The sequence below is a fragment of the Notechis scutatus genome, chromosome 4 (genome assembly GCF_049901735.1).
Source record: "Notechis scutatus isolate UNSWTSFEM ecotype Mainland chromosome 4, rNotScu1.2, whole genome shotgun sequence".
NCBI classification, from domain to species: Eukaryota; Metazoa; Chordata; class Lepidosauria; order Squamata; family Elapidae; genus Notechis; species Notechis scutatus.
This window is the reverse complement of record NC_142012.1, coordinates 71992416-72010028: the sequence shown is the minus strand read 5'-3', so window position 1 is coordinate 72010028 and position 17613 is coordinate 71992416. Positions and strand designations below refer to the sequence as shown.

Below are 17613 nucleotides of genomic sequence, written 5' to 3'. Positions count from 1 at the left end.
TTTAGTGCTCCGGGGGACATGCAGTACATTTTCGGTTTTGGAAGTTTAGCCCCTGGTAGGATTTCAATGGCGCAGTCTGTGGTGCAATGGGGTGGGAATTCATCGCTAAAAACCTCCTCGCTAAAAACTTGGGCTAAATCCTGGTACTCATTGGGGATATTAATCGGTTCAGCTGGCTGACCAGCCGTGGCTGGTTTTCTGTTGTCTGTTCTTTTCCTTTCCTCTGGGTTGTTTGCAAATGCTACATGTTTCTGGAAATGTACGGTTCCTCTCTTCCAGTTTATTTTTGGATTCCATTTCCGTAGCCATGTGAATCCTAGGACTAGTGGCCCTTCCATTCCTGGTGCTACAATGAATGTGAGCATCTCACTATGGTTCCCCAGTTCTATTTTCAATACTTCTGTGGCAAAACTGGCTGGCTCCCCCTCACTATAGTTCCATTTAATTGGCAGAAAGCAATGGGCTTTTCCATTTTCCTTTGTTGGATTCCCAATTTCCCTGCTCGGGTGAGATTGATTAGGCACTGGGTGCATCCTGAATCCAATAATGCTGCTACTTCCTCCCCCTTCCCTCGGCTGGGGATAAACAGTCTTAGGGGTAGAGTGAGTGGTTCAATTGGGTCGCTTACCAGTGGATCATCTTCCGGATCACTTTCAGACTGGCTCAGGTCTCCTCGGGGCGTTGGGGATTCTTCCTCTGGGTTTGGCGGGGACTGGAACCTCACAGCTTCTCGGCTTCTCAGGGCAGTTTCTTTTCCTCGAGGGTTGGATTTTCCAGGTTTCCCCCTGATGGGTGGTCTGGCTTTCTGGTGGGGTTTTTTGAATGGCATCCTGCTGCACGGTGCCCCTCTTTTCCATACCTAAAACAGTCAGATGGTCTTGGAATCATGGTGGTTTGGGGTTTGAAAAACTCCCGCTTTCCCTGGGGTGGGGAGCTTCTCCAAACTCTGCCGCTGCGGTACTGGTTATGGGCCATTTTTATCTCCGCCTCCTCTGCCATCAGGTAGAATTCATGCAGGAGGTTTGGGGTCCCACGGGCCAGGCAGGCAGTGTACTGATCATTGTTGAGTCCATCTTTCAACCAACAGACTAGGATATCTTCTGGCCAGTCGATTTGGCTGGCCAGGCCAGGTCAAGAAGTTCCTCGGTGTACTTAGCTATTGGGCAACGGCATTGCTTTACGACTCTAATGCCAGTCATCGGCTTTTTGATCAGCGAGGGAGTCTTTGAAGTGGTGGCGTAGGGCTGTCATGAATCGATCGAGGTTCCTCAGCTCTGGGGTGTTAACATTGTGGAGGGTTACCATCCATCTGCCGGCTGCCCCTTCTAGGGCCAGGGTGACGACTCGCACTCGGGCCCCTTGGGTCAGAAAATTCCACCCATATTCTTGCATGTAGGTGAGGACTTGCACCAGGAAGAATCCCAATTTCTGGGGTCCCCATTGAATTTTACCCCCAAGGGTGGGACCTTTCTCTGCAGTTGTATGTCTCTGGGTTGGCCAGGGTTAATCCCCTGCTCTGGAGTGGCAAGGGGTTGGGTATCTAACATGGCTGCTGGTCATCTGGCTTGTTCCATTGCTGGATCATTCTCTGCTGGATCAGGGATGATGGCTCGGATTCTCTCAATTTCTGGTTCACTCACTCTCCTTCGTTGGAGACCTGGTTCACCCTGCACATTGAGGCCCTCCAGGGCTTCCCTCATGAGGCGATTTATGTACCGCTTCAGTCGGTCATCTACCAGTGGTTCCTCGCCCCATTCTTCCTGATCTGATAGGGCCTCCAGCTCCATTTTCCACCCGGGTTTATGGTTACCACGGGTGAGGGTTACTCTCTTGGTTCTCCCATCCCAGCTGTCTCTCTTTCCTACACCTATAGACCATCGGGGCTTTGTGGAATTTTTGCAGGCTTCTTCAATGTAAGTTAATAAAATTGTTTATACAGTACTTGTGATGAATGAGGAAGTTATTTCCTTATTTTTTTTACTGTATTATTTTTTCTTTCTTTTCTATTTTATTATTTTTTTTTCTTCTCTGCACCTTCTAGTTTTTATTCTGTTTAGTTTACATTAGTATTTATTTTATTAAAGTAAACTTTAATAAAATTAGCTTTAAAAAGCAGAGAACTTTTTTGTATTCCCTGTATTTAATACCTTTATATGTTTGTATTATTCCAGATCATCTCAGTTTAAAGAGGAGCCTAAGAGCTATGTGGGGACCAACATAAGAAAGGTAAGATCCAAAACAGTGTTGTTTGTTTTTTTGGCTGTCCACAGTATTCTCTCAGGAGTTTTCTCCAACACCAACGTTCAAAATAATTGCTTTTCTTTCTATTCTGCTTCTTCAACTTTCACTAACCACAAAATGCCACAGGTAATACCATTGCTTGCACTGGTCATCTTTGTTGATATCAAGGCATCTGAATATCTTTCTAAAGTTTTCATAGCTACCAAATGGCAGTCTGCAATGTATTTCTTCACTGTTTATTTATTTGTACTTGATGGTTGATCCTAAAAGCTATCTGCCAATTATCAATTCTGAGACTGATTGTTATGGTGTCATTAGTTTGGTCTTTATCATTTACTATGAATTTTATTGCTGCTGCCCCGTTCTAATCTTTGGTGGTTATGGGAGGCAAGCCATAAAGTGCCCAGAGAAACCTTGTTTTTATGGGGCCATCTACAACTGTAACTTGGAAAGAAGAATGGATGTTTTTTAAAAATAATTTTATTAAACTTATCAGAATATAAAATCAAATGAAAATAAAAATAGTGGAAAATAGGGAAGGGAAAAGAAGAAGTGTAGGGCAAAGTAGAAAAAGGAAAATAAAGCAGGGGTGGGATTCTACCGGTTCTGTCTGGCTCTGTAGAACCGGTAGCTCTGAAGAGCAGCAGACATAGAACGGTTCTATGTCTGCTGCTGTTTTGGCCCACCTGCCTGCCTGGGCTCTTACCTGTCCTTTATTTCCTGCTTTTTCAACCTCAGCTGCTTTGCGCGGCACAGCTGCAGTTGAAAAAGCAGGGAAAAAGTGCTTTTTCAAATGCTGCACATTTGTTTTTGACTCTTTTTAGTAATGAAATAATAACATTACAGCACTTAGCGACCAAAGATTGCAGTCTTAATTATGATTGTAAATTGAGGACTCCCTGTAATTAGCTGGCAAGATTTTTGTAAATGGGCACTATGATGCTAGGCCCAGTCCTCTGGGATTTCTGCAGTGTGATCAATCTAAGTAAATGAAAGCAAGAACTGAGGTCCACCATTCCAAATTGTTCCATAATATTTCAGCAGTGATTAAAATCATTGCCTTGTGACTTATTAGACTTAAGCTGATTTTTAGACTTATTTATTAGACTTAAGCCTTCTTTTCAGCTCTTAAAACTGAGATCCGGTTGGAGAGAAAGTTAACATTGAGATATAGGTTAAATTTAGGAGAATTAGACAGTGGTCGTCCCACACAGATGAAGGTAAAGGGTATGGAAATGTAGGGTCCTATCAATGGGGTAGGAAGCAATTAGGCATCAGAATAAAATGGGATTTCTGTTTTGAGATTATAGCATCAGTTGCTGCCAGGAAGCCTTATTAAATTATCTTTTCTTGTTTCGTAATAGATGCTTCTATTGGTTTTTTCATGGACATAAAGTCCTGCGGAGGGAGAGGGGTGCTCAACTGGATTTTCTTTATATAATTTGAATTTTATAATCAATTTTCTTTGGGGCTCAAAACACTATGTCAAACCAAGGCTAAGAAGAATGAGCCTGTTTTTGCTCTCTCTTTCTTAGTATCTGAATGGTTGGAGTAACTGAATGAGTTTAGTAAATGTCTGCAGAAGGGAATTCCCAGAAATCTTTTTAACATATAACAGAGTGAAATTGCAACTTCTTTCTGAAGAAGCTAAGAATTTTGCTCATTGAGTTGCTGAATCCATTTGGTACAACCAGTCCTGGTTCTAAGTCCAGTTCTAAGGTTGAAGTACCTGTTCAGGAAGAAATTGCTGAATATTTTTTTAATTGTATCAGCAGGAAGATGGTCACGATCAAGTCAATTATCTAAATAATTTTTATACAAGAACTATTATATTCTATGATAGGGGTGTCAAACTCACCCTGTGTTTAGATCTGGCCCATGGGGCCAGCCTAGAAATAGCAAAGAACCGGCCTATGGTGCCTCCTGCAGCACTCTGCAGGCCAAAATCGGGTGTCGGGGAGGGGCTTGTGCCCTCCCCCGTGTCCAGAGGTGGTATTCAGCAGGTTCTGACCAGTTCTGGAGAAACAGTAGCGGAAATTTTGACTAGTTCAGAGAACTGGCAAATACCACCCCTGACTGGCCTCACCCCCATCTATTCTGTGCCTTCCAAGTCCCAGCTGATCAGCTGGATCTTCTTTTGTTGCCCTGCACAGGAGAACGGAGCTGGAAAGCAGGTTAGTGGGGTGGGAAAGGAATTGGATTTTGCACGCCCACCAAGCCACGCCTACAGAATCGGTAATAAAAAAAATTAATCCTACCACTACCTGTGTCCTATTTTTGGCCTGGGCGACCTCCTACAAAATCCTGCAGCAACCATAATTCGCTCACTAACCTGCTTTCCAGCTTTGTTCTCTGGCATGCAGGGCAACAAAGAAGACTGTGGGACTACCAGTAAAAAAAAAGTTAAATTAGATCTTTTAACTTCATGAGACCTTTTTCCCCCCAAGAAGTTGGAAGGTCTGATTGCACTTTTTTTTTAAACTGATAGTCGCATGGTCTTCTTTTGTTGCCCTGTACACAGGGGAACATGGAAAGCAGGTTAGTGAGGGAATTGTGGTTGCTCTGAGGTGGGGTGAAGATTTTGCATTTTGATCTGGAGTGGGGTTAGAGTGAGGATTTTTCATTTTGATTGCTCAGGGGTGGGGTTGGAGTGAAGATTTTGCATTATGATTGCTCTGGGATGGGGTTGGAGTGAGGGTTTTGCATTATGATTGCTCTGGGGTGGAGTGGGAGTGAGGATTTTGCATTATGAGTGCACATAAATAAGACCAGTAAAAGATTAATGGAAAAATCCCTATCTGTAGATCAGCATTTTTCAGTCTTGGCTAGTTTAAGATGGGTGAACTTCATGCTTCCTGGGGAATTCTGGGAATTGAATCTAAGTCTAAAACCATCTCTATCTATTGGACCAGACAGAATATGTGCCTAATTCTTAAAAAAGCTATCCACTACCAAAGGCGAACCTCTAAGCATAATCTTTGAAAAATCTTTCAGGACCAGCTCTTCCCAAACCTATGGTCACTAGCCACAGTCATCCACATCTTCAAAAAGGGAGACCCCAGCCTAGTTGAAAATTACAGACCAATCTCTTTATGTTGCGTCACCTGTAAAGTCATGGAATCAATTATTAACCAATCCATTATCCTCCACTTAGAGACAAACAACCTACTCTCTAACAAACAATTTGGTTTCAGAAAAAAACTATCCTGTAATCTACAACTCTTACACTGCAAAAACATATGGACTATACAACTTGATCAGGGCAAAGCAATTGACGCAATTTACATAGACTTCTGTAAAGCCTTTGATTCAGTGGTACTACTCCTAAAATTAAAATCTTATGGTATCTCTGGACACGTGCATAACTGGATTAGAAGCATTCCTGTCAAACAGGCAACAAATGGTCAAAATTGGGAGCGTCCTATCAAATCCGGTCAACAGTGGTGTCCCCCAAGGCAGCGTTCTAGGACCAACTCTCTTCATACTCTACATAAATGACCTCTGTGATCATATTAAGAGCAACTGTGTTCTTTTCGCTGATGATGTAAAGCTATTTAACACCACCGACAATACTGCTACCCTTCAAAAAGATCTCGACTATGTGTCAGAATGGTTAAACAAATGGCAACTTCAAATCTCAACAAATAAATGCTCTATCTTACATATTGGCAAAAAAATAATAATTTAAAATAAATAAAATACAAGCTGAATAGTCAAGACCTTGTTGATGACCCAAACTTTGTCAAGGACCTTGGAATACTCATCTTAAATGATCTAAGTGCTAGAGCCCACTGTAACTACAAAGCCAAAAAGGCATTAAGAGTTGTAAACCTAATCCTGCGTAGCTTTCTCAGGTAATATCACTCTACTAACTAGAGCATACAAAACATTTGCTAGACCAATACTTGAATACAGCTCATCAGTCTGGAACCCGCATTACATATCTGATATTAATACAATTGAGAAAGTGCAGAAATATTTCACAAGAAGAGTTCTCCACTCCTGTACTCGTAGCAGAATACCTTATGCCACCAGACTTGAAATTTTAGACCTAGACAACCTAGAACTACGCCACCTTCAGTTTGAATGGTGTAATTTTCATCATAGGCCTTGTTGACTCTTCTCCATATGTAGCATTTATGGTTGTGGCCAAAAAGCTCAATTTTGGTCTCATCACTCCAAATGACTGTGCCAGAAGGTTTGAGGCTTTTCTCTGTGCTGTTTGGCATATTGTAAGCGGGATACTTTGTGGAATTTGCGTAGTAATGGCTTCCTTCTGGCGACTCGACCATGCAGCCCATCTTTCTTCCAGTGCCTCCTTATTGTGCATTTTGAAACAGCCATACCACATGTTTTCAGAGAGTGCTGTATTTCACCTGAAGTTATTTGTGGGTTTTTCTTTGTATCTCCAACAATTTTCCTGGCAGTTGTGGCTGAAATTTTAGTTGGTTTACCTGACTGTGGTTTGGTTTCAACAGAACCCCTCATTTTCCACTTGATTAGTGTTTGAACACTGCTGATTGGCATTCTCAATTCCTTGGATATCTTTTTATATTCCTTTCCTGTTTTATACAGTTCAACTACCTTTTCCTGCAAATCCTTTGACAATTCTTTTGCTTTCTCCATGACTCAGAAGCCAGAAATGTCAGTGCAGCACTGGTTGAAAGATATAAACGGTTTTCAAGATGGCTGCGCACATGGATGCTGCGGCTAACCACTCCTTCTTTCAATGTATGGTGTGTATGATTCTGTGTGTGTTTTGGATCCTTTCCTTGATTGCATCCTGTGGGGCAAAGAGGCAAGCCTTGTTACAAATTGGACTGAAATGTGAAAAGGCTATTACAGATGATTTTATAAATTCTCATAACATACCGAAGGAGGCAGCTAGGCCCCTGGGGAAGCCATGGATCACTATCCCTGTAGGAAGGAGGAAGAGGCGGAGAAAGAACAGGAAGAGAAAGAAAGGATGCCGTGCTGGGGTTTTCTTTAGGCTGAGTAAGTTTCCACACAAGCCTTCAATTCCAGGTATATTTCTTACCAATGCAAGATCTCTGACTAACAAAATGGATGAATTAAGGCTACAGATTGCAAAGATTGCAGATTCATCAAGAACTGTTGTGTTTTGCTAATCACAGAAACTTGGCTTCATTCACTCATTCCAGATGCAGCTATTGAGCTGGAAGGCTACATAGCTCACCGGCAGGACAGGAATAGAGATTCTGGCAAGATCAAAGGGGGAGGTTTAAGCCTTTATGCAAACAAAAGCTGGTGTATCAATACAAAGACTGTAGGCAGCCACTGCTCCATGGATCTGGAGTATATAACTCTTAAATGTAGACCCATATATCTTCCGCGGGAATTCAGTGTGGTTTTGATTACTGTAGTCTATGTCCCACCTGATGCCAATACTACCATAGCTTTGGGATTCTTGTATAACATTGTTAGTAATCAGCAGAATAAGTATCCTGATTCTGTGCATATCATAGTGGGGGACTTTAATCAAGCTGATTTAAAAGAAGTGCTCCCTAAATTCTATCAGCATGTTAAGTGTGCATGCTACTAGAGGAGCAAACATATTGGACAAAGTATATACCAACATCAGACATGGCTATAAGGTTATACAATTATCACATCTAGGACAATCAAACCATATGTCACTGCTTTTAGCACCAGCATACATTCCTCTTAGGAGACGGGCTCTGCCTATAATAAAGACAGTGAAATCTTGGCCAGAAGATGCTTCCCAACAACTTCAGGATTGTTTCGAGAACACAAATTGGGACATCTTTTACCACCCTGACCTAGAGGTGCACACTGCAACTGTTCTGTGCTATATCAAACACTGCACAGCTACTATCACTGTGGATAAACGTATTAGGATCTATCCCAATCAGAAACCCTGGATGACCAAGGAAGTCCAGCGCCTCTTGTGTGACAGGACGAAGGCCTTTAGGTCCAGTGGTGGGGCAAGATACAGTGTTGCCAGAGCTAATCTGAAGAAAGGAAGGCCAAGACTGATTATAAGAGGAAGATTGAGGATAATTTTTATAGCAATAACGTGAGACAGGTGTGGCAAGGGATTCAACAAATTATAAACCATCAAGCGACCAATGTCATTCCTGCTGAGGGGGATGCTTCATTGGCAGAGGAACTAAATCATTTCTTTGCTCGCTTTGAAGTGGAGACCTCAGAGACAGATAAAACACAACTACCAGCGAATTGTAGCCCCCACCTCATTGTGGAGGAACAGGAGGTGAGCATTCTGAAGGCTGTGGACCCTAGAAAGGCTGCCGGTCCTGACGGTATCTCTGGCCGAGTGCTTAAAGACTGTGCTGATCAGACTTCCGGGTTTGGGTTTCTTCGGCGATGGACTGAAATCGCGATCGTCCGTGGTTTTGATCCGTGCTCACCGCTGGAGCGCCCCGAGCAGCCCGGATTTGGAGCTGAAGCCACCCTGTAGAGGTGGTGAAGAAGGGGGAACCGTCAGCGGGGTTGAGGAGAGCCGCATCTCTCCTCCTCGGCTGGCCATTACTCCCTTTCCCAAAGGTGGTTGCAGTGGTGGTCAGAAATGGCCACCTCAAAGAAGAACCCGACCAGACAAGATTGTGCAGGAGGAAGTTTAAAGGAGAAAGTTTGACTGACCGGGTTGAATGGAGACCGGGTTGAATTGAATTGAATCTATTTAAGGTACCTGGAACCTGAATTTTATTCCTAAAAAAGATTTTAAGCTGCAAAAGAGAAAGGGAAAGGAAACGGAATTGGCTTTTTTCCCCTCTAACATCGACAGTTTTAACTGACTTGGAACATTAAGAAAAAGAGATTTGAATAAGAAATTGATACTAATCCACTTTGACATTAATAGGCTATTTTTAGCTGAAAATAAAGTGTCAAAGGGATAAACATTCTTGGATAATTTAAAAACTTTCTTTAAAAAAAGAAAGAAACCAACGGAGGGAAAAGGAAAAAAGAGGGTGGAATCTGGAAAATGGAGGAGACCACCTGCAACTTTAAAAAAAAATTGATAGTGGAATTTTAACAAGGCTTGCAAAAGATACATTGTAGCTGAAACTTTGTTATAACAAAGCCCCTGGAAAGAGAAAGTGAGAAAAGAAGCAAGAAACAGTTTTGGATTATTGGATGATTATTGGAACTTTGGATGGAGGATCCTAATGAAATAAAATAAAATCAATTGGGGGTTGTTTAATTTTTTTTAAAATGGCATCACTCCTTGAAGAGTTAAAAATGAGACTTAAAGAACAAAAAGAAGAAGCACAAGATGGAAGAGGATCTTTTGGCTTCGTATTTCAATTTTTAGAAATGGAGATCTTGAACTATGAAAAACAACAAGAAACACTGGCAGAACAAGAAGGGCGGGACAACGAAGAAGCCATCTTTAATGACCAAGCAATTTTAAGCGAGGTAAAAAAGGGAAAGGAGGAAAGGGAGTTAAAAACTTAAGTACTGAAGCAACAGCCAAAAAAAAGAGTAATTTGAAAAGTAATCATATCAAGAAGAAGCAGAAGGGAGGATCACAGAAGGGAGAATCAGATAGAAAAGGGAATAAAAAGGGGAGGGAGAAGAAGAGAGGGAAGAGGGAAAGGAAAAGAAGCTACAAAAGACAGAAACAAGATATAGCGGTACAGGAAAAACATACAAGAATTAAAGGTATAAACCTATTTAAAAGACACAGAGACAATGGTTAAAATTTAACTTAAGGAGAGGATTCTGCAAGGGTGCATGGGATAGCATTGTTATATTAGAAATAGAAAACGGTTAGAAAATATGTTAGATGATTAAAGTGATAGAAAAAATTTCTATTGATGTGTAGTGGAATATTTGTAAAGAGAATAAGGCTCTTAATGATTTAAAAAGAACGTTTTTAAAAAAACTGAAAAGAAACATGGAAGATTTTTATCAGTTGACAAGATTAACTTGAATAAGAATAATAACTTTATTGACTACTGTTAATAACTGTTGTTTGGTTTTTTATTTAAAGACAGTAATAAGTAAAATATGAAATATAGATGATTAAAGTGAAAGACAACTGATATTACTAGGTAATGTTTGTTAAAAGAAATAGAAATGCAAAAGATTGTTATTAATATTAATGGCAGAGCTGTACTTTAATAGAATAATTATTCCATTTACTATTGTTATACATATATACACAAATATATATACATATATACTTTTTTCTTTTAAGAATTTAGTGTGTATTTTAAGGGAATGTACCAAGCAGAATTCGATTGAAAATAGGTATGTGTTATAAAATAGAGACTAGAAAATGAATGTTATAACTGTAAAAATGTAACTTAAATTTTTAAATAAGATTTGAAAAAAGATACAAAGATGTTACACTCCAGTCTAGTAATTACAGGGGGAAATTTGTTTTATGTGAAAAGATAATATGAAATTGTAAACAGGACAGACGAAAGTATAAAAACATTGATTAGAAAGATTTTTAAAATTAGAAAAAGATACGTAATTGAATTAAAAAAGGAATGAGAATTTAAAATAAGGCTATAGGAAGTAAAGAAAGGGAAAAGCTATTGGAAAAATTGTGAAAATAGTTATAAGATATGGATTAGAATGTATAAGATAAATATGCATTGAGTTTATGTCTGTATGGAGAAGTGATAACCCGGGGCCACACTGTTCTCAAAAAAAGATATTTTATTTGTATTTGTATGTTTTGTGAAAACTTAAATAAAACTTTTATTAAAAAAAAAAAGACTCTGCTGATCATTTGGCTGGAGTCTTTACCAGGATCTTCAATTGGTCTTTATCCCAGTCCACTATTCCATCTTGTTTGAAGGCTTCCACCATTATTCTGCTGCCAAAGAAGTTCGCTATCAATAACCTCAACGATTAAAGACCAGTGACACTCACTCCTATCATCATGAAGTGCTTTGAGAAATTGGTCTGCCAGCATATCATTTCTGGTCTTCCGCATACATTTAATAAACACCAGTTTGCATATATAAAAAATATATCTACAGAGGACGCTATAGCCATCACTCTTCACACTGCTCTGACTCATCTAGAACACAGCGGGGCTATGTGAGGATGCTTTTTGTGGATTTTAGTTCTGCATTTAACACAATTCTTCCACATAGACTAGTGTCTAAACTTCTGTACCTTGGGCTTTCTAATTCAGTTTGCTTTTGGATTATGGATTTCCTGTCTGGCCGCTCACAGAGGGTCAGATTAGGTAATCATACCTCTTCAGCCCTTATTCTTAACACTGCTACACCACAGGGTTGCGTGTTGAGTCCCTTACTCTATACTCTTTATGTGCATGACTGCATTCCCACTCATGCTAGTAATACTATTGCTAAATTTCCAGATGATACAACAGTTGTGGGACTTATCTCTGGGGGGTATGAGTCTGCCTACTGAGATGAGGTGGACCGGTTGCTTTTGTGGTGTGGAGACAATAGCTTGGTCCTCAACACCAATAAGACCAAGGAGCTTATAGTGGATTATAGAAGGAACAGATCAGATATCCAGCCCTTGCTTATCAATGGAAACCGAGTGGAGCAAGTGGCCAGTTTTAAGTTTCTGTGTATTACCCTAAAAAGAGGACCTGACCTGGGGTGCCCACATTGCAGCCCTGGTCAAAAGGGCCCAGCAGAGATTATACTACCTGAGACTTCTCAGAAAACAACAACTGAATGAAAAACTGCTGGTGACTTTCTACTGCTGCACCATAGAGAGCATTTTAACATACTGCACCACTTTATGCCAATTGCACAGTAGTAGATAGGAAAGCACTCCAGAGGGTTAATGTCATTGGCCAGAAGATCAGTGGTTGCCCTCTCCTGTCTTTGGAAGAGCTTTCTAGCTCCCGCTGCCTTAAGAAAGTTCAAAACGTTCTCAAAGTTCCATCTCATCATGGGAACCCTTTTTTGTGAACTATTACCATCTGGCTGACGGTACAGAATAATAAAAACAAGCACAAATAGGCTGAAAAACAGTTTCTATCCCAGGGCAGTAGCTCTTTTGAATTCTGCTGTATAGTGCAGTGTTGGTGTGGTGTTGGGGGTTTCCGGTTCAATGTGTGAAGGGTGAAGGATGTGTGTTTGTTTATTTTCATGGTCATGGTCATGGCCATGATGTGCACTGAAGATGGTGTTTGATTTCGTTGTACGAGGTGCAGTGACAATAACTTAAGCTAAACTAAACTAAACTAAACTATAAACTAAACGATAAACTAAACTAAACTAAACTAAACTAGGGTCTGTCAGGAGTCCAGGAACTCATTGACCTCTTATACACACACACTAATTACAAGCAAACAGATCACAGGTGAGGATGGTTACCTTTAATAGCCATTCAAACCCTTTTGTGCCAACCTGTGTGCATGTTATCAGGCCAAAATCACCAGGGTATGTAAACATTTGATCAGGGTCATTTGGGTAGTTTCTGTTGTCATTATGATTTTAAAAGAGTAAACACAGTTGATTGATAATAAATGGCTTCAGCCAACCACTAACCATGAGTAAAAGAAAAGTTTTTGTGTTATCATTCATATTCTCTGAAAAATGGCCAAGAAATCATAAATTCTGGCAGGGTATGTAAACTTATTAGTACAACTGTATCTGTATCAAAGAAAATTGGAAGCCATTCTTTTTTGGTTTTCCTTCTTTTCCTTTTTCTTTCTTACACTTTCACTCTTTTTCTTTCCTGAGCCTTTTCTTTTTTCAAATCATTTTTATTTAGCATTTTTATTTAGCATTTTGATGTATGAAGGATCAGAGACTCAGCCATTATAATTATACATTCCTTATTAACAGAAATCATATTAAAATTTAGAATGAAATCCACTGTGAGCCATCTCATATAAGGCAGTCTCTGAGTCCCTCTAACCAAAAAGTGTTTATCGATAGAAGAGAATATTTGTACTCAGGGTTGAACTGTGGGGTCCTTGGTGCTGTTTGAGCTTAATGGTTTTCTTGCAGATGTTTCATTGCCAAATTAGGCAACATCATCAGTACTAGAAGGGAGTGGAGTTTGCTCTTACTTTCATATACTAGTGGCTTACCCTCTCAGTGTTGATCAGTTGCTTCACAAAAAGTGTTTTGATTGGTGCCGTGTCTCTACAGCTTCAGTTAGAGAAGGGTTATTCTGCACTCCTCCGTTAAATGTTCTTTAAAGTACCTTTCAAATGTTCTTTGATTTGTCTCTTAGGTAAAAAGCCATTTTGATCTGAGTGTATAAATTGATTTAAAAACCTCTTTAGTTGTTTTGCAATATTGAAGCAAATATTTTATAGTCCACATCCAATATTGGCCTGTAATTCTTTATCTATTTCAGATCTGAGTCTTTTTTCAGAATGAGAGTAATATATGCTTCCATCCAAGAGTTTGGTACTTTTGCCTCTATCAATAATTCATTAAATACTTCCAACATTGGGTTGCTTAAAAGGGTCCTTAAAGTTTTACATAATTCTGCTGGTAGACCATCCGGCCCTGGTGTTTTGCCATTCTTTTGTCTTTTAATTGCTTCTGTTAATTCCATCATTGTTATTCTTTCTTCTAATGTTGTTTTAATTGTTTCTGGTACTGTAGGTAGTTCTGCTTTTTCTAAGTATTGTTTTATTTTTTTTCTTTTGAAATTATCTCTTGATCATAAAGTTTTTTGTAGTAATTTTGAATTATTTTCTTTTTATCATCATTTCGATAATAAAGAGTTCCTTCATCATCTGTTAGTTGGTAAACAATTTCTTTTCTTTCTCTTTTTTCAGTCTATATGCCAGCCATCTTCCTGGTTTGTTTGCATTTTCAAAAATGTTTTGTTTAGGTCTTTTAATTTTTTGTGCTAGCTCTTCTTTATCTATTAGACCCAACTTACGATTTTTTAAGTCCATTTGATTTTTATGTTCTTTTTTGTGGGTTCTTTTGTAGTTCCATCTCTAACCTTTTATATTCCTCTTCTAACTTCTTTTGATTTTATCTCTTTTTATTTCTCTTTCCCATATGTTATAGTTAATCCTCTAATATATGCCTTTGCTGTGTCCAATACATTTTGTAATGAGGTTTCTTCTTTTCTGTTTTCTTTAAAGAAAAAGTCCAATTCTCTTTCCATAAATTGAATAAATTCCTTGTCTTTCAATATTAATTTATTCATTGTCCATCTTCACTTCTTTTTTTGTCCCTTCCATATAACTTTTATCAGGTTATGATCTGCCCAGGTACTTTTTTCAATGTTTATTTCTTGTGTGTTAGATATTAATTCTATTGATGCCCACATCATATCGATTCTAGACAAGACACGTGTCTATTTGAATAAAATGTATATTGGTTTTTCTCAGTATGTGTTTCTTGCCAAGCATCCTCAATGTCTAATTCTTCCACCATTTAAAAAAAAGGTTTTGGTAGTGTTTTCCTGGCTTTTTTGTTTATTTTTCTAGTTTTATAATCCCGTTCCACATCCACTATTGCATTGAAATCTCTTAGTACACATATATTTTCATATTCCAATTCTATTATTTTCTTATGGAGTTTATCATAAAAGTCCTCTTGGTGGTTGTTTGGGGCATATATTACCACTAATAGTATCTGTTTATAGTTCATTGTTATTTCCACATCAGAACCCTCCCTTGCTCATCGGTATAGATTTGTTTTGTCTTTATTGTCTCTTTAATGTAAAACGCTACCCTCCTCTTACTTTGTTGTGGGAGGGAGGTATATAGTTTCCCAATGTTAGGATTGTCCAATACTTTACTGTGTTGTTTTTTAATGTGAACTTCTTGTAAGCAAATTATGTCAAATTTTAATTTTTCTAATTTACTAAAAGTGCTTTTCCTTTTTATTGCCGAATTCAGTCCATTTATGTTAATTGACATTAACTTTATTTCTTCTTCCATAGTTTTATTTATAAATGGGTTTTGCTGCTCTCTTGCTTCTTTTGCCTTTGTGCCTTCCCTTATTGATATTTTCTCCCATTCTCTTGCCTCTTCTATTTATCGTATGTCTCTGTCTTCTATGGCTTCTTCTTGACATCTCTTCTGTCCTTTCTCTTGCAATCTCTCTTCCTCTTGTGGTCTCAAATACTGATCATAAAATTGCTCCATCTTTTCTAATCTGTGAATCTATCTAATCTGTGTCTTTGAATCTAATCTGTGTCTTTGCTCCTGCCACATCACCAATATTCCCTCTGGTATCAGCCATCTAAAGTTCATTCCTTTTTTTGATTAAGCACTTTGTCAAGAACTGGTATCCTTCTTTAAATCTCTGATTATTCTTGGAACTTGTTTTAAAACTACTATTTCTTTCCCTTTATATTTTAAGGGATTATCTCTTGCTCTCTGAAGTATCTGTTTTTGTTGCTTTTTTGGTAAATCTCACGTGGACCTTTCTAGGAAGTCTGTTTCTCATCACATATCTACTGTGGACTCTGAATATTTCATCGATCTCAACCAAAATTTTCTCTTTAGACACCTCCAAATCTCCTGCCAACAGTTCTGCCATTATCTCTACTAAGTTGCCTCCCTTTTCTTTTTCCATATTCTGGAATCTCAAATAATAGTATGCCCAGTTGATTTCTGACAATATGATTGTAAGTTCTTTATTTTGGTCTGCTAATGTAAGTCTATAATCAAGTTCTCCCACTCTTTTCTCTGTTAGTTCAGCTTTTTCTTCTATTTTTTGTATACGTTGTTCATGTTGCGCCATCATTTGTTGAAAGTTCTCTATTTTTTCTTCCACTTTCTCTACTTTATCTTCTACTTTATCTTCTATTTTTCCTATCCTTCCTTTCAAATCCTCATGTAGAGCTTGTATCATGGTTTTCAATTCCACTTGCATCATATTAGCCTTCTCCTGTTGAAGCATAGCATCCAAGGTTCTCTGTCCAGTAGGGCTAGGAGTAGTGGACGATGATGCTGAAGATGGTGCTGATGTTGTCTTCTTCATTTTAAGATATTCTAGTATTTATAATCTACCCAAAATAAGGGGAATAGTTCAATCCAAAAACGAGTGAAAATATAAATTATAATCCAAGTACAAATTCAATCTTTGGAGTCCTTCATTTTCTTCAGGTTCTTCAAACCTTAATCCAGTTTAACTAAAGGAAAGGAACTTGCAATCCAGATTGGCCCACCAAACCCAAGAGTTCAACCACCAATTATTTTATATCCAAAAAGAAAGTACTTGCAAAGTAATAGATTGTAATCCAAATTGGCCCACCAAGCTCAAGAGTTCAACCACCAGTTATTTTATGTCCAAAAAGAGAGTACGCAGAGCAAAAAGAAGAAAAGGGAAAAAAAAGGAAAAAAATCAAAGGGAAGTATTTTCTATTCAATTTCTATTTGCGTTGTCTGATTTATTTTCCTTTGAATTCCAAGAGCTACACTGTTTGCGAAAAAAAAGACAGTGTTCTGTTCTCTATCTTAATTCTTCAGTCAAAACACCTTGTTATCACTGTATTCTCAGACTTCAAGGCTATTCCTTTGTCTTCCCCTCTCTTATGTCTTCCACTTTTCACTTTTGCCTGCTTCTCTCTTTTCTGACTCTTTATGTTCTATTTCCCAATGCAAGTTATACAATATAGGGAAAAAAGAACAAAAAAAATCTCTATAGTCAGCTTTAGTAATGTCCAAAAATTTCTAGTTTAGAAGTATTGTATTTTAAAATATCCAGTTTGGCTTCCTAAGTATTCTCTTGCAACGTCCATAATCAGTCATTGACAGCCCTTAAAGCTCTCCTCGCCGCTTTCCTTCCGGAGGTGGAAGAAAGAAAAAGTTCCACCTCCCCTTTTGGGTCTCACTTCTCCCAGTTATCTTCCAAGGGCCTCTTTCTTCTAAAAGTGTTAAAAATTCAGGATTAAACGTCTCTCACTCAGATAAATCACACTGTTCTTCTGTCTGTCTTCCTCACTTCATTCCGGTGGCTGTCCCAGCTTCATAGCAGCATGCAATGACTGCCTTACCAGCTGTTAAGTTAAAGAGCCTTATCCGGGTCACTAAAGGGAGATTGCGGGCTCCCTGTGATCCTCAGACTGCACTCTTTCCATTCATCACCTCTACAAGGCAATTAGGTGCGCTTGGACCCCCAGCAGCTAGGGATTCGACATTCCCCCCCGGAGCTTCTGTGAGGCACGTCATGTTGCTGCAACATCAGCTCCACCCTCATGAGAATATTTTGGAATACTTTGGAATACTATGAAGCACATCCAGAGAAGCAAATGATGTTGATGTTTCTAGATGCACAGAAGGGAGTTTGATAATGTGAACTGGCAATTTATGGTAGCACCATTGAAAGCAATGGACTTCGGGGAGAGATTTATTAAGATGATCAAAGCAAAATATTATAAACAAACCGCAAGGGTAATGGTAAATGTGGATATGACTGAAAGGTTAATATTAAGAAG

General features: G+C 38.9%; 1 protein-coding gene across 4 annotated transcripts in view; it reads left to right on the top strand.

The window, feature by feature from the left end:
* GBF1 (golgi brefeldin A resistant guanine nucleotide exchange factor 1) overlaps positions 1-17613 on the top strand; it is a 348645-nt gene that overhangs the window by 125279 nt on the left and 205753 nt on the right. For all 4 annotated transcript variants that reach the window (XM_087963724.1, XM_026674267.2, XM_026674268.2 and 1 more), the window contains exon 8: positions 2172-2226. In XM_087963724.1, coding sequence (XP_087819850.1) covers positions 2172-2226 — 55 coding nt within the window. The remainder of the gene's footprint in view (positions 1-2171; positions 2227-17613) is intronic.